This window comes from Entelurus aequoreus, linkage group LG22 (genome assembly GCF_033978785.1).
Source record: "Entelurus aequoreus isolate RoL-2023_Sb linkage group LG22, RoL_Eaeq_v1.1, whole genome shotgun sequence".
NCBI classification, from domain to species: domain Eukaryota; kingdom Metazoa; phylum Chordata; class Actinopteri; order Syngnathiformes; family Syngnathidae; genus Entelurus; species Entelurus aequoreus.
Genome location: NC_084752.1, coordinates 25,665,984 through 25,683,941, shown reverse-complemented (window position 1 = coordinate 25,683,941; position 17,958 = coordinate 25,665,984). Strand labels below are relative to the sequence as shown.

Sequence of the window (17,958 nt, the reverse complement as noted above, 5' to 3'; positions counted from 1 at the left end):
ACGTCCGTTGTGTCCTTGGGCAAGACACTTCACCCTTGCTCCTGATGGCTGCTGGTTAGCGCCTTGCATGGCAGCTCCCGCCATCAGTGTGTGAATGTGTGTGTGAATGGGTGAATGTGGAAATACTGTCAAAGCGCTTTGAGTACCTTGAAGGTAGAAAACGCTATACAAGTATAACCCATTTATCATTTATTTATTTATTAACGACTGTCATCTCAGGGCGTTCAATCGTTCACAACTGAACTGCTTGGTTGGTTTTGGAAGACGTTTCGCTGCTCATCCGAGTAGGCTTCCTCAGTTCATGCGCATAGACTTAGATTGGTCAGTCTAGTCTAGCGGTTGGTGCCAAAACCCCAAATATTTATACTCCAAAAACCAGGAGGGTGTGCCTTAGGCAAGGATGGTTTCGCCCTATCGTATTGAGAAAAACAAGTGTTTTAATGCAAATGAGCAATCCTAACTGTCAGAGCCAACGACAGTCGTTGACATAACAAGAACAGAGTGGATGAGGAGGACAAAGGTGACAGACGTAAAAATATTGTCGTTCCATATGTATCAGGTCTATCTGAGAAACTCAGAATATTTTTTAACCAACACAACTTCCAGTACACTTCAAACCAGGCAACACCCTGAGACAGAGACTAGTGCATCCTGAAGACCGGACAGTCCACACCCACAAAAACAATGTGGTGTATGCTATCCAAGACGACGCATGGTGCATCATAGACGGGTAAACTCTTCAGGCCAAGACTCAGCTGTGTACCTGCACCTCGGGGAGAAACAGCACTCCTTTGAGAACAAAAATGTGAAAAAGTGATCTGTGTGTGTGTTGATTCACACTGCGTCTCACAATACCAACACCATGGCGGGCCATCGTGTGCATGAAAAAAAAAAACTACCTGTATTTTTTAGGAGGCAGTATAGTACCTTGTTTAATTCAATAGTATTTTATTAGTACCAGTATACCGTATTTTTCGGAGTATAAGTCGCTCCGGAGTATACTGTAAGTCGCACCGGCCGAAAATGCATAATAAAGAAGGAAAAAAACATATATACCGGTAAATCGCACTGGAGTATAAGTCGCATTTTTTGGGGAAATTTATTTGATAAAACCCAACACCAAGAATAGAAATTTGAAAGGCAATTTTAAAATAAATAAAGAATAGTGAACAACCAACTGAGAACGTGCCTGGTATGTTAACACAACATATTATGGTAAGAGTCATTCAAATAACTATAACATATAGAACATGCTATACGTTTACCAAACAATCTGTCACTCCTAATGGTTAAATCCGATGAAATCTTATACGTCTAGTCTCTTACGTGAATGAGCTAAATAATATTATTTGATATTTTACGGTAATGTGTTAATAATTTCACACATAAGTCGCTCCTGAGTATAAGTCGCACCCACGGCCAAACTATGAAAAAAACTGCGAGTTATAGTCCGAAAAATACGGCAACCCTACCTAGCACATTTACTGTATATTCATAAATTATTCAGGGTTACAATCTGAGGGCAGCCATAACTGCGAAGTGGCCCTCTGTATAATAACAAAGTGTGTTTTTAAATGTAGATCAAAATCATCATAGGTCCTCTTTAAATACATGAATATCGCACTTTGTCCTGTGTCGCTGGTCAGTGTGAAAAGCACACACGATCCTTAAGTGTGAAAAGGTAGCAAAGTCACTCACCTGTTGAGTTTGTTCTTCAGCTCAGGTGTGTCCAGATCCGAGTAGTGAGGCATTGGAGTGATGGGCACCAGATTGCGACGCCTTTTATTACCAGAAGATTCTATAAAGATCAAAGGCATTTTCCATGTAATCTTTGCAGTTGTTCCGTAGTCAAAATCATCTGCTTCACTTTTTTGTTACAAATGCAGGAGAAAAACACTTACTGGGAGTTTTGAGCTGAGCAGAAGGGTTCAGCCTTTGAGAAAGAGGAAGAATCTCCTCTTCTTCCTCCCCCCAGCTGTCCCATACGTTAGCGGCCAGGAGGCTATCTGTGTTAGGATCACTTGGAGATGGCGACAAAGTGGGAAGATTTGTACTTATGGGTGGAAGGTGGTTACTGGTGGACGGGGCTGACTCGTTGTCACGTCTTTCCTTTTCTTCCCTGTGTTCTCCTTGGTCGGCTCCTCCGCTGTCCTCCAGCCTCAGGCTGAAGAAGCCAGAGTTCCTCGCTGCGTCATCACAAGCGTGGAAGCCCCACGAGTCGTTGAAAGCCATCGGTGGCTCGTCCATGGCCATGAAGTGCTGCTCAAAACTTGACTGTCTTGCTTCTCCTTCATCTGTGCTTCTCCTACCAAACTCTGGCTCCAGCTTTTCTTTCTCACTTATTACTCTACTCCTCGCCAGTTTAGCGGGACTTGGACTGTGTCTCTGAGGACTCGTGTGAGGAGCGACGCAGAAGGGGGAGAAATGCAAGCTCCCAATTTCCGTCTTCTCGGGGCTCTCAAAGGGCAACCTGGGACTTTCTTGACACGGTGGCCAGGTGTGCAGAGGGGTGCTGCTGTAAGGCTCGGTGTGGCGTTGGAGTGACGTCTCATGCTTTGAGGACACGTGACGGTGAGATGAAGTTGAGAGTTGTGGTTTCGCAAAAACTGGAGAGTCCACTTCCTCCAACATGGCAGTCAAAATGCCATCAGGTGCCTTTGCGCTGTTGTTGAATGCTGACGTGACAGAACAGTCGTCTTTGGGGAACAGCTGAGTCCTACGCATGCTGTTCTTGGTCTGGGTAGAACAGTCCCTGCCTGTCTTTGTCCTTGTGGGACTGCTGCAGACTGGGGTTGGCGGGATGAGCCAGGAAAGCTCCGGAGAACAATCTGCATTCATCTGCTCTCCATTTTCAACGGCCTGGTTAGGAGAAGGCTCATTCGGACTTAACTCCAAACTGCTGGATTGTTTCTTCTCCCCTGTGGACTCTTCAGGTCTTAACTGAGTGAAGCTAAGCCGGCTGTTGTCTGAGTCCGACAAAACGATCAGCTCTGGTTCTTCTTTGAGTGCTGATTTATAAGGGGAATCATGTTGAACAGCAGTTGTTTCCTTGACGCAGCTGACCTCCTGATCAGGAGACACACCTGGCACAGGCAAAGAGGAGGTACTGGGGGAAAGGTCACTGCCCACACTTGCTGAGGACTGAAGCAAAGTTTTGGCAGATGATTTAGAAGAAGAAAGATTTTTCTTCTGTGAAGGATAACAGAAAGTGTCTGAGAAGAGGCGACTATAGCTGCTCCCTGAGCTACGATCAAGATTTTTTTCATTGGATTCTTCAGGAGTCCTTTTACTCGTCACTCCGCCATCATCTCCCTCACTGTCATCCACGCTCTCCATCTCCTCCTCCTCCCGCTTTCTTTGCGTGGCAGCAAACTCATAAATCTCATCCAGCTCTTCCTGATTCACTCGCTCCTCGTGAGTCTCTCCTTTCGCCTTTTCGACAGCACTCTCGTCATCCCCTTCGCTGTCGTCCGCGTCATCCTCATGACTCCACATGGAGTTGAAGAGCGCCGTCAGGTCCTTGTCTGTGCGGCTGCTGAGAGGCTCCCCGTGGTTGGTGAAGTCGCCATCATCATACTCAGCTGATGTTTCCTGAGTGTAGCTCTCACAGAGCTGCTGCAGCTCTTGTAGATCGAACCTTCAAATGTTAGAAGTTGTTCTTAATGAAGCAGGATATGATGAATACAACATCCTGAAAATGTAAACCTACACCAGGGCTATTCAACTGGCGACTCGGGAATGACACCATAGGTTAGTTCAAAAATTAGGAAAAAACTGCAGCAAAAAATACAAGAGCACTTCCGTTGTATAGAAGAACTTGGACCACTAAACACATTGGCAGATCCTTGCATTGACATTTGGACCTTTCTTGCAAAAAGAGAACACTGGGGTCCAAACTTGTGATTCACAAAACTGAGGCGTTCCTCAAGGACCTCTTTAAGTCCTCTCCTTTTAAGCAGTTACAAATGTGTTCCATAATGTGATTTATATAACTAAGGTGTTGCTGTAGCTTGTTTACTTCAGATACAATCAGTAGTAATTTGTTCAACTTATTTAGTTATACTAGTGGTGTTCCACAAGGTTCTGTTTTAGGTTCTCTCTTTTTCATTATTTGAGCTATTCATTGTTTTGTGTTGAATAGTTTTCATTAAACACAAACTGAAATGGTGTGGAATTGTTTGTGCCCTCTTTGAACAAGCTCTCTCACTGCAGATGTTGCAGGTTGAAAATGTTCTTCCTGCTTTAATGCCTTTAACTAGTATTAAAACCATCCATAATGTTTCTGCTCGAAAGGATTCTTCATTCATCACTCCAAGCAACGTTTGTAAATTTTACACTTGACTAAAACAATTCATACTTACTAAACCCATGTGTCCTATGTGTGATGTCTGTAGGAGTGTCTATATGCATATTTGTACGCGCTATCGTAATGTAATGAAGCTAGCGTTGTTAGCATTGGCTAATATGCTAACACGTCTACAAGTGTCTGTGTTTGTATTATTTACTTACAGTGGCATTATTTTTGCAATGTTTTAGTTTCACAAACTCCTCAGTAAATTCACCAAAACGTCACTGTGGAGTTATTGAGTCCGTTTCGTTGATTGATCGCAGCTGGTGGGGCCATGACAATGACTTCTGTTTAGTTTAGTCAGCTGTTTTACTGCCAATCAGCCTAACCCCAGGTGCATGTCTTTGGAGGTGGGAGGAAGCCGGAGTACCCGGAGGGAACCCACGCAGTCACAGGGAGAACATGCAAATTCCACACAGAAAGACCCCGAGCCCGGGATCAAACTCAGGACCTTTGTATTGTGAGGCACATGCACTAACCCCTGTTCCACCGTGCTGCCCGGTAAATAAACATTTACAATTTATTTCTGTGTAATTACTGTAACTCATTTCACAACGTATATATCTGCGACTTATAGTCCGGTGTGGTTAATATATGAAAACATTTTTCTTCTAAAGTTTAGTGGATGCGGCTTATATACTGGTGCGCTTTATAGTCCGGAAAATATGGTGGTTAAATAAGTTTTGATTCACATAATGAGGTGAATAGCATTATCTAATTTTTCTTTAAGGTTCAAGATTTTTATCAGGATTATTCTTCCTAATACTTTGTAAACATTTTCAGAGTGGATCATATAAGTACATTGTTTGGCTTCTTTGCTTAATCCATTCCATAATTTAGTTCCACATAATGATATGCTAAACGTCTTAAGTGTTGTTGGCGAGTTCAGTTAAAAAATATGTGAGAGGCTCACATTTTTGCAGCAGATTCTTAAAAACACTAGAGTGATCATTAACTACCTTTTTTGCAGAAGGTCCTTAAAAACAACAGAGCGCTCCTGTAACTCAAACAAAATATATAGACAAAATCAAATGTCTACTGTAGTGGACGCTGGTTTTTCAGAATACACAAAATAAGACTGATGAAGTCCAGCCCTTAGGTCCTTAGTTTTCTGAAACTGTGGCCCCCAAAACCATTTAGTTTACTGTCCCTGTACTACACACTGACCTGGATGCCAACTCCAGCACATGTGGCTGCAATGACGATGAAAGTGACACCTGGGCGGTGTAGAGGTACTGCAGCAGAACCAACACGGCCTGTGCAGGTATATCACTGATCAACACCCTCTGAGCTGCAGGCATTCCCTCCTCTTTCACCCCGAATCCACTTAAATGCATCTGGAAAATGACAACAATGAGTCCAACAGCCGGTTTTCAATATTACGACATTCATGACGTTACCATTTGTGCCAGGAGGGGGCAGCGTGCGTACACCATGAAGGAATGGGCAAAAAAAACTTCTCCAGTATCCACCTGGAGTTGTAAGTCACTAAGCTGAGGGTTGTTAACCATGCTGCTTAGGTTGGATACCAATGTGGATAGTGCCCCCTGCAGAGGAAATGTTAGTCTGATAAGGAAGAACCAATCATGGATGTTGTAATAACAGAATAGAGCATGAGCTTACTGATGATAGCTGGCTCCTGCCCTCCTCAGCTACACCTGGAGAACATATTGACTTTTCCTTTGAGGAAGGGTGTACTGTTTCAGGTAAGAAGCCGCTCACACAGAAGTCCACTCTCTCATCTAGAATGAAGCCACTGAGTTGGAGGTTTGTTGACAGCTGGTCTGTTAAAACATGAATAGATGGTTGCTGTGGATTAGGGATCGACCAATTATCCTGCACCGCTATTTGTTTGTTTGTCAGCAACATAACTCAACCAGTCATGGACAGATTTAATGTCTAAAAAACAATTCATGTAATCCACGACGAGTACGAACTCACTTCACTTCTTGCTTACGGCGTTCAACGCCCCCATCTCGCCGTTTCCGTGCTGCGCAGAGGATTCTGAGAGATGTAGTTTATTTGCAGATTTACAGATGCTAAAACGCCAGAAAAAACTACTCTCACCGAGTTTTTGTTTGATATCGTCACACATCACGGTATTATTGAGAAGACTTTGAAACCGGAATACAGCGATATTTATAATACCGTTACATCCCTATTAATCACAATGGAAAATAATAGTTTTTTATTTTGCATAATCAAAGAGACTAAAAAAAGAAGGGAATATATATATAAAAGCGTAAATTTTTATCAGCCAAATTAAAAGGTATTTTGTGCCGATCCCTCGGCCACTGATCAGTAACGGCCAATTCTCTGAAAAAGTATGTGATTGCCTTTTAATACCGATCCCAATCTTCTCTGGCTGACACTATATTTATTTTTAGTCAGCGTAGAGTGACGATTCAAATTACAATTCAGGAGCTCTGATTAGAATAAAAATCGAATATTGATGGATCTATAATTTATACATATATTGATGCAGTTTTACATTTCTTTTCGTTTCACCAAATAAGTGTTTATCACTTGCAACTTTAAAAAAACATTTGTAATAAGGAACAATTAAATTAGTAAAGTAGCTGGTCTGAACTCTCAGTGAGGTGGCTCGCTGCAGTCAGCCAAATTTTAGAACTGTCTGCAATTCTTTATTTACAATAAATAGACGTTTACTAAACAATTTTATTATAATTGTCCATGTCCGAATTGCGATGCATCTCAAAATCGATTATTTACACCACTTCTACCACTAAAACAACACAAAAAATAAGTGCTTAGTAAAGTTCAAGAAGTTTTAGATGGAACTACGTTACAGCAGAAAGTAAGCAGCTATTAACAGGAAATTAACAAGTGGATTAATAAGAGTCTAGAGCACAGATAATATACTAACAACTGTTGGTGTTTTAGCAATGTCAAAGTTAGTACACAACAAACAATGGGAGGGTCGGTTTGATCCATAATTTGGTGGTGTTGATACCAAAGATATATGATACCAAGGGTAACATTGGTATATGATCGACACTGAAGTGGTTAGGTCAAAACTCTTATTTTTTATCAAATAATTTTTGTTGTTTTTGCTCATGTTTACAAACTCTGGGAAAAATTCCCTGTACACAAAAGGACTTTGAGACAAAAAACAAAGGATTTCAATGAGTAGTTTTGTTTAGTTATTGTGTACTATTGACTTTGAATTGTATATAATAAAAAACAAATAGGAAATAGTTTATATATTGTGTGGGTATTGTTAAACTGTCAATAGCACTCACCATAGATACATTGAAAAATTTGCAGTTAATACATTGATCGGCCAATACCAATACCAACTATTGGATGATCGCACTCTGAATCGGCAGCAAAAAACTACTATTGGAATATTAATATTATCAAGTTAAAGCGGCTGTTTGCAACCTTAACGCAGAACCCTGTAGGGCGCTAACTTTCCAATGTATTTTAAGCATTATATCCCGCTTTCCTACAGCTTTCAGCACGTAATGACGTTACTACGCACGTACGTAACACGTACACGCGCATTTACTTTGTGTGTTGTTAGCAAATGATAGCAGTTTGGCTGTGTAACGTTGGCTATCGTTGAATGTATATTCTATCAGATTTATTGGTCAATAACAGAGGGAAGTCTGGGCTTCCCTGCTTAGGCTGCTGCCCCCGCGACCCGACCTCGGATAAGCGGAAGAAGATGGATGGATGGATGGATGGAATTTGACTTGGTAGACAGTGTATTACCATGGCATTCATCTGCTGCACTATTATAACAACAACATGACAACATGAAAATTGTTAGTTCTTTTTCTGGAACGTAGTCGATATTCAATATAATTAGCAGTTGTGTAAAATTTAGACATTTTAAAATTATAAATATGTTCTGTTAAACCACTACTGGTAACATAAGCTAGCTGATGGTGTTCTTGTTACATTTTTTGTTTGAAAAATGTAAGTTTGTGGAAGTTGCAAACAGCCCTTTTAAATGCACAAATATACCAAACAACTTTCCGATTACATTTGTCATTCAAATCAATATTCTATAATACAGCATACAGAACTGTAAAAAAAAATGTATACCATCGCCAGGACCAGTGTGGTCGCAATAAGATAGAGCTGTGACATCATCAGCCAGCTCCACCAGGTCTCTCAGGGCCTGGCTGCTCGCTGGAAGCTGCCCAGCGGTTGGAGCGGAGGGAACTGAGGGGCAGGCGATTGTATGGGCGGATAACAGAGTTTGATCCTTGGTGATGGTAGTTCCTTCACTCAAAGGTTGAAGAGAAGAACTTGGCTTGTCGTTGGTGTGGGACGAAGCTGAGACAGTCTAGAGAAAGAAGTTATAAAACAAGAGACTGTGATGGAACTAAAAACCGTGGGAAACCTACTGTAAAAGAATGTTTTTTGTGCAGAAATCCCATAAGTACATTCTCCAATAGCATAACCTAATCAAGTGGGATAGACATATTGCATGAGCTTTTTTTTAACGTTTTTTTCTCACCTGGGCTGATTTCCAAGGCGTGAAGAAGTCTTTAAGCTCTGGCACGAAGAAGTCCCAGACACCGGTGGCGTCTCCATTTAATAGTGCACTCTTTTCCCATAGCGGGGCAGCGCCGTTCAAGACGGACAATTTGCTGGCACAGCGGGTAGGAGTAGGTGGAGACGGGGCTCGAGTGCGTAGGAGAAGAGCAGAAACACGTTCCTGCAGCCTCATTAGAGCAGCATCAGCATCCTGGATGAGGAGGATAGGAGGCGGCCGAGGTACTGCGTCCTTTTTCCTCTTCCCACGCCCCTTACCTGCAACATGAGGAAGGGGATTCCTATAAGGCTGCACACCACTTGAATGCTAAAAACAATCTTCCTTCTTCAATCTAATCACTGTCCTTTAGATTATGGGTGTCCAAAGTGCGCCCTGGGGCTAATTGCAGCCCTCAGCTAATTGTTTTATGTCCCGCAGCACATTTTTAAAAATGCTATCACAAAAAAATACATGAAAAATTGAATAAAAGAGCAAACACATGTACTGTAACGATAAAATGTTGCAATATTGAATCAAGTAACACAAAGCTACCACACAGGCAGTTTTTACATTTAAACTGTCAATGCTCAAAAAATAATATTTAATTAAAATCAATGTTGATATAAATTATTTACATATTCTTCCTCCAATTACTTCACATCAAATATTCCACTTTGAAATATTTTGGGGGAAAATATTGCCTATTTGGAGTGTTTGTCATAAATAAAACAAGGTTTTTTTTTTGACAAAAATGGCATAAAACATAAGAAACAAACAGAAAAAATATATATACTCGATGGATAAATATGAAGTTGATCTAAAGAATTAAGCGTTGAAAGTAAAAATATTCTATATTGATATATGCCTTGTTTTTAACAATTTTATGAGTGGGGCCCTTTTAGATACCCGGGACCTTTAGTCAAGATTTTTTTTTAAACTGTCATTGCTCATAAAACAATAATGAACCAAAATAAATGTTATGAATTATTTACCTATTTAGAGCTCTAATTACTTTGCATTAAATATTCCACTTTGAACATTTTCGAGGGGAAAATATTGCATATTTTTGTTTTTGCCATAAAAAACAGGGTTTTCTTTGAAAAAAAAGAAACACAATTTAAACTTTATGTCAACTGACAGCTTTAAAGTTGATCTATAGATATTAAAGCATTGAAATTAAAAAAAATGAAAATATATGACATATTTTTTTTAAACTTTAATGACAGACGGTTTTGGGTCGCTGGGACCTTTAACACTCACCAAAATTGATGGGATACAATATATATTGTATTGGTTTTGAAAATAAAAATAGCAAAATGGCCGCCGTATTGCTTTAATGTTTCAGTGTGCGGCCCTCAGTGGAAAAAGTTTGGACGCTTATGGTTTAGATTATGTCACGGTTTTGAAAAGCAATGATTTCCCACATGTTGTGATAAGTGATGGTGCTGGTTTATGTCCAATAGGCAGCAACTCTTTATGGGTGTGCCAAAAGTTACACACTTGGACCACAAAAACAAAAGTTTACCCTCCTCTACAAATACATCAATTTGTAGTCAGGGTTAATATGATCATTTTTATCAATTTGGTATTGAATATGCTGAAAGTGTTCGATAAATACTGCATTTCCTGGCTGAATTGTTCCCATTTCTGTAAGCAACAGAACAATAACTTAAGAACTTGCCCAGGAGCAAATATTAAAAAAGTAATTGACGAAAAAGTACCATTACAAAACAGTGCTCTGCGCAGCATACAGCTTCCATCCATTCCCCTGTCATAATAAAATCCCTTTGCCAGGAAAAACTTTTAAAGTAATTAATACCTTTCTAATCTGATGATCGGCAACCAGACAAAAGTTGAAACACAAAATCCTAAAATTAGTGAAACTTCATAAATGAAACAGAACATTACACAATGCCGTACCTCCATCTGATCTCCACTTTAAGACAGCAGTCTTGGTCGAATGAGAAGCTGTCTCTGTGTTTGATGCACTGGGATGCGCTTTCTGCTGTTCCAACAGGGACGAAGATAGAGCCAGGGCCACCATTGTGTCCTCATCCAGGGGGTCGTTTTTTTTCCTGGGCTTCTTCCTCGCTGGTAGTCCTGAAGTAGTTGTGCCTTTCCTTTTTGCGCCTCCAGTCTGTGAGCTGAATATTACAAAATCATCAGGTTCTATAACAAAATATAGGAAAAACACGCAATCTCCAAAAAACGTAATAAAACAAAAATAAAGAGGTGCACGGCAAAAAGTGTACTCAAAGAAAAAGTAAGGCTAGCAACACTCATGTCCTTCTAATAATTTTAATACAATCTGCGCAAGGGCTACCAAACACAGACCAGTTTCGAAAATGTCTTCGTCAGTGTGCAATTTTCAACAGGAAGTGATGCACTTAAATAGTCACAGCTGCGGTCAATCAGTTGACATAATAAATCATGAACAACTTCAAAAATTGAAGTGCACAAATAATAGAACGGAAAATTTTACAAAATAAATCAAAGACTCATCACAGCAAAATAAACTATACTGGACCTAGCTATATCTATAACAAAATATACCTAGAAAGACCTCAAGAACTTTATAGTGAATATAAAAGTCAACACATCCCTATAAAAAACACAGGTGTTTATGTTGGTAAAATCAATTTTGGAGGCCCTGAGTAGCTCCTTCAGCAACAGGCTGTTATATCCACAGTGCAGGAAGGAGCGATATCATTTCTACCCACAGCCACAATACTGCATAACAAATTTAGGTAAATATTGTAATCTGTTTTTCTCTTGGTATGCAAATTATACACGTAGTGTGCACAATGGGTGTCACTATAGTGTTGGTTTTATATGTGTATAGTACAATATTTTATTGTGCAACATGCATACATTTACACAGTATATATGTGCATAAGTGGCACATGTGTTATTAATATTACTCATTTTTTATTGTTTTTTTTTTATTAAATGTTTTACTTTTTTACTGTACAGTTTATGCAAAATTTACACTGCAACCACATCATTTTCCCATTGTGGTATGAATAAAGTCAATCCAATCCTAATAACCTGTACAGAAAAAAATTGGAAAACATACCTGTAAAATCATCAGTTATAAAGCTTAAACATTAAATAAGTTGCAGCAAAATACCTGCCTTTGAAAATTTGCCATGGGTCAAGGACACCGAAGTTGTCATTAAGTAATTTTAAAAGTTACAGTATATCAAATGTATATGGTGACTACAATCAGCTGGGATAACCACAGGCCTTAAATAATGATAAATAAATGGGTTATACTTGTATAGCGCTTTTCTACCTTCAAGGTACTCAAAGCGCTTTGACAGTATTTCCACATTCACCCATTCACACACACATTCACACACTGATGGCGGGAGCTGCCATGCAAGGCGCTAACCAGCAGCCATCAGGAGCAAGGGTGAAGTGTCTTGCCCAAGGACACAACGGACGTGACTAGGATGGTAGAAGGTGGGGATTGAACCCCAGTAACCAGCAACCCTCCGATTGCTGGCACGGCCACTCTACCAGCTTCGCCACGCCGAAGGCCTCCCTCAGGTGCTTACCGTACACTCTTTTTTTTCCTGCCTGTGAGTTGGTGGAAACTGTATCAAGTGTGTTGTAGGATTCTGATAACGTCCAGTTTGTGCTCCGGTCAAAAAATGTATATTGTGTAAAGGCGAGCGTTTTTCTGTGGACCTCAATTTGCACATCACAATCCAAAAAAGGCAACTTATTGTCTCTGACATCCTCATGTGTGGATCTGATTTTATTTGTCCAACCCATGTGTCATTAACATATCTCTACTAATGACTTTAGCCCCACATCACCCAAAAGACTGTTAATGTGCTGGCACACAATTGTATGTTAACAATGGCACCACAATAGAGTGAAACCATTCTTGTTGGACATGTTTGGGGCATGTCCCTATATTAAGACGATACATACTCTGGATTCAGCACCATTTTCTCAGACTAACACTGTTGTATCTAGTCTCTGAGCATAAACTGACGAAGCCTGCTCAGATGAGAAGCAAAACGTGTTCGACAATCTAAACAGTCCCGAGAATACAATAATTTGGATGAAAACCAATATTGCAGCAAAGAACATCACGAAAAGTACACCCAAAACCCCTGTGAGGGGTAGTGCTGTTCAGGATTTTTTAGGGATTTTAGCACAATACCTTAAGCATACAGTATATTTAAATCGACTAATGCAGATGTGGTATGTGGGCTCCATCTACTGGTACGCCAAATAATCACTTGATTAAAGTACCAGTAGAGTGGAAAGCAAGTTGCCTCTATATTGAAACTATTATCATATATCATATATACCTGATGTATGACACTGAAATACTTCCAAAGTTTGCAAGTAAATAGATATGATCAAAATAGCATCAATCACACAGAGATTCCCAAGCCATTTTAAGTGAGAGCTAGCAAGACGGTGAAGGTGAAGATCTTGAAGGCATACAGTATTCCTCCGAACCTACTCCGAGCAATAGAGTCCATGTACGCAGGAACAAGGGCCAGGGTGGTGACCCCAGATGGCAACAGCGAGGAGTTTGACATCCTGGCTGGAGTTATACAAGGGGATACACTAGCCCCCTTCCTCTTCATCATAGTCCTTGATCATGCGCTCAGGAAGGCAATAAATGGGCGAGAGCAGGAACTTGGCTTCACGCTGACACCAAGGAAGTCGAGTCGACAACCGGCAGTGGTCCTGACAGATCTTGACTATGCGGATGACATCAGTCTGCTCTCCAACAACGTGGAACAAGCACAAGAACTCCTACACAGGGTAGAGCTAGAGTGCGCCAAGGTTGGCCTTAGGCTAAATGCCAAGAAAACTGAGGTCATGACCTACAATGTTCCACCAGAACATCAACCTCTGATAACAGCAGGAGGCACTGTGCTGAAAGAAGTTGAGGACTTCAAATACCTGGGCGGATGGGTCAACTCAACTGAGCAGGATTTAAAAGTGAGGAAGGCACTTGCATGGAGGGCCCTGAACGGCATGACCAGTGTATGGAGCTCCAACCTCCCCCGCCAAATCAAACTCAGCTTCTTCTACGCGACAGTTGAGTCCGTTCTCCTCTATGGCAGCGAATGCTGGACCCTGAAGCCAACCCTGGAGAGGTCTCTGGATGGTTGCTACACCAGGATGCTGCGTGCAGTGCTTAACATCAACAAGAGTGCGCACGTAACCAACAGAGTCCTCTACAGGGGAATACCAAGGGTGAGCGAGAAGATTGCTGTAAGGAGAATGAGACTAGCAGGGCACTGCCAAAGGCATCAGGAGCTGCCAGCCAGCAAATTGGTACTGTGGGAACCAACACATGGGCATCGGTCAAGAGGACGTCCCACACTAACATACGTGGACATACTCAAGAAGGATGCAGGAGCTCAGAGTACCAAGGAACTGGCCAAATGTATGGAGAATCGGGATGACTGGAAGCAACGATGGAAGGCTCGTCTGAGGACGACCTAGAGAGAGCTAGCAAGACAGGTCATCGTGTGACGTAGTGGTAGGAACCGCAGATCCTTTCATCACCAACAACAATGCAAATCATGCAGACTTTGTGAGAGCCAACATCAGAGGTCTACCAGGCACCTCACAGATTCCACTGTACTGTACATGCTTGAGTAGTGTAGTTTGGGCTGACATATACATACATCACGTTGGTAGCAGCTGCACTTTGTGTCTCCTCAGCCTGCCTCTGTACAGCCTGCAGCAGGTCAGCAGGACTGACTCCCATGTCTGACGAGCAGCGCTTCAAGTGGGTGGAGCGACTCCTCTGTGACTTAAACTTCTTGCCACAGATTGGACAGTCGGGGACACCACGAGGAAGAGGAGGATGGGGAGCAGCTATTTGGTGTTCGGTGTCGTCCAAACACCTACCAACAGATATTTACACAAATGGAAAGACAAACATAACATTAACACTCGCATTCACACCGATGGACAATTTAGACCCAGTTATGTTCCCCCATGTTGTCCCTTAGAGGACAAAACATGGTTTTAAATGTGATTTATGAATAAATAAATTGTTATCTTGATAAAAAAACAAAAACATACTGCCTTTTCTGTACCAATCATCCATGACCAATACCAATACGGATACAGAGCACATGTATTAACTTTAAATGTTCCATTTATTTATGGTGATTGCTATTGACAGTTTTCCAATAGCAACACAATATTTAAACTAGCTCCTTATCCTCTTTTATTACATATAATTGTTTGAGGATCAAAACAAAGTCAATCGTACACGGTAACTAAAAAAAGGGGAAAAAAATACCGTATTTTCCAGACTACAAGGCGCACTTAAAATCATTTTTTCCCCTCAAAACTCAACAGTGTGCCTAATAACCCGGTGCGCCTAACGTACGGAGTAATTCTGACCGACCTCGAAGCAATTTTATTTGGTACATGGTGTAATGATAAGTGTGACCAGTAGATGGCAGTCAAACATAAGAGATACGTGGTAAGAGGTATGATGGCAATATCCATCCATCCATCCATCCATTTATTACAGCTTATCCCCTTCGGGGTCACGGGGGGCACTGGAGCCTATCTCATCACTCAAGTAAAAAACATCAACATTTTATATGTTCCATTGAGAATATTTAACATTACACACAGCGCTCAAAAATCTATAAAAATGTTTTAATACGACTTTGGTAAGCTAGGAAGCCACTCCACTTGGTGGATTGTTGGCGCATTAAACATACGAGTATTATTATGGTGTGTGTACAAGGTAAGACATTATCTGGCGTTTTGTTTCGCAATATTATGCAAAAGCAACTTTTCTTACCTTCTGGTACCTGCTGATCTGTATTTGGGATCTGCATAAATCCTGAAAAATTGTGCGCGTCCGCCTTTGTAGTCCGTACAGTCAACGTAGTCGATAGAGAAAAAGAAGAAGCCTATCTTCTTTTTATGGGGCATTCATCCTACGCTGTTGCCATTTCTAATATAAAGTACTGTAAAGTTCTTACTTATATCTGTCAGTAAACTCGCCATGAAAGCGCTAAAACATACCGGTGAAGTTAGTTTGCATTATTCACCTAAGGAACTTTAGTTATTAGAGTTCCGGTCGGACGGTTTTTCACGGGACACATTTCCAGCCTTGTTGTTGTTTCCAGATGAGGAGATGTTGCTCCGTTATTGATTTAAGTAAAGTCTGAATGTCATTAAAACAGTTAGCTCCAACTTTTGACACTTCTTCCACTCCCGTCCTTGCACGCTACACCGCTACAACAAAGATGACGGGGTGAAGACACTGCCGAAGGTGAGCCACGTAAATAAGACCGCCCACCAAACGGTGCATCCGGAAGCGACTGTCAGAAAGTGGCTTGAAGATGGTCTGTAAAACATCATCTATGCAACATTTTGACGAAAGAATCACCATTACATGTTATGTAGACTACAAGGAAGTGTTTTACATTTAGAAAAAAAATTAAAATAACATGACTCCTTTAATGCGCCCTATAATCCGGTGCGCCTTTTATATGAAAAAAGATCGAAAATAGACCATTCATCTGCAGTGCGCCTTATAATCCGGTGCGCTCTATGGTTCGGAAAAATCCGCCAATTCTGATCTGTGGCCGATTGATCAGCAAATCCTTAGTAAATAATGTAAATATTATCAATGGAGCATGAAGAGCATAGTTTATTGATCAACGTGATGCTCCAAATGAAAAGCACTTGGATACTTCATAGCAAATAAAACTAACAATCCCTGACCTGTTGATGTGCTGTGTGCGTCCTTCGGGTGTCATATGAGACATGTCTTTGTGACAGATCTGACAGAAGAAGAGGCCCCCATCCTCTAGGTCCAGATTGTGGGCCTCTGCTGCCTCGCGATCAAGCTCCTGCTGCAGTCGCATTGCCAAAACCTCATCACTATCCAGGGACCTCAGTTGGTTGTCAGAGACGGAGGATTGTGGTACACCTAGGAGTGTGTGTGTTTATTACTAATAGTAATACGAATCTGTAAGTATATTTTCATTATATATCGTACCTGTTTGTGGAGGTTCAGGATCCATCCCTATAGGCGGACTCTTGTGAGCCATCCTGGGTGGACTTGCTCTCTTGAAGTGCTGCATCCTCTTGAGCACTATCTCTACACGCCTCCACGCAAGGTTGTCAGTCTTTTGTCCTGAAGCTGCTACAGCGTCTCCTGAATCATCCACATCCAAACACGGCGACCCAGTTGCAACACGATGAGAGGCATCATCCTCCTTTTGCTTCCCTTTCTTGTCTCCATCGCTGGGCTGACTTGAGGACTTCTTGTCCGCAGCTCTCTTTTGTTGTTTAGGCTCGACTACTTTCTTGCGAAAACGCTTCAGCGTCTTGGAACAGAGATCGACAAAGTCCTGGTCCGAGTCGTTCATGATTTTACAGCCTTTTTATGTTGCATTGAAAAGGGAGCCGCCGTGATCCGAGAGCATCCGAGTGGTCGCAGGCACTGTTGTGGAAAAAAATAGAAGTACAGTATTGCATAAGTTTAGCATGAAGGACTTAATTTGAGCAAACATAGATATAAAAGAACAGAGTTTGGTAACATTTAAGATGTTGTCTGTCTCACAATGAGCAAGACATAACCTAAGCTGTGTGCATGCCTGCATAAGTACTGGGCATCCCTCCCCTTACAAATGAGGCTTGTGGATTTGGGGCATGTCCTGTCATGTTCACTACGTCACACGGCCATCTTTGTGTGTGTCTGTGAGTTATAAGCATCCATAAGAGTCTGCTACAGTTAAGTAAGCTATCGATACAATGATGATACTTTCCATATAGTGACATCTTTGTGTTTAAAATGTATAGGCTCCAACGACCCACCGCAACCCTGAAAGAGACAAGCTTTTTTGTAAGATACCCCACAACACACTAGCTAGCTAGCCTAGCATACATTGTTTTCTCACCGGCCTTTGGAGCATCATCGTTCTACTTCATATTTCAAGTCAAAACGTTACGCCATCTTTTCCATATCTGTAATGTTAATGAAGACGTTAAATATTACGGAGTTGTTTTTAAATTCCATAAATCCAACACAGAACGGCTAATATTTCACTTCTGGTCACGTGACGGAAAAGGAAGT

At 41.3% G+C, this 17,958-nt stretch overlaps 1 protein-coding gene across 3 annotated transcripts in view; it reads right to left on the bottom strand.

Annotated features, from left to right (window-relative positions):
- LOC133639204 (structure-specific endonuclease subunit SLX4-like) overlaps positions 1-17,958 on the bottom strand; it is a 26,175-nt gene extending 8,217 nt beyond the window's left edge. For 2 of the 3 annotated variants that reach the window (XM_062032342.1, XM_062032344.1), the window contains exons 1-12: positions 17,783-17,958; positions 16,879-17,325; positions 16,602-16,809; positions 14,528-14,749; positions 10,779-11,002; positions 8,841-9,136; positions 8,423-8,666; positions 5,972-6,132; positions 5,749-5,895; positions 5,516-5,685; positions 1,902-3,637; positions 1,699-1,798 (exon numbers count right to left, since the gene is read on the bottom strand). In XM_062032342.1, the coding sequence (XP_061888326.1) occupies positions 1,699-1,798; positions 1,902-3,637; positions 5,516-5,685; positions 5,749-5,895; positions 5,972-6,132; positions 8,423-8,666; positions 8,841-9,136; positions 10,779-11,002; positions 14,528-14,749; positions 16,602-16,809; positions 16,879-17,251 (3,881 nt within the window). In that variant the 5' untranslated portion in view covers positions 17,252-17,325; positions 17,783-17,958. Of the gene's footprint in view, positions 1-1,698; positions 1,799-1,901; positions 3,638-5,515; positions 5,686-5,748; positions 5,896-5,971; positions 6,133-8,422; positions 8,667-8,840; positions 9,137-10,778; positions 11,003-14,527; positions 14,750-16,601; positions 16,810-16,878; positions 17,326-17,769 lie in introns of all 3 variants that reach the window. The other variant, XM_062032343.1, reaches the window with a different exon arrangement.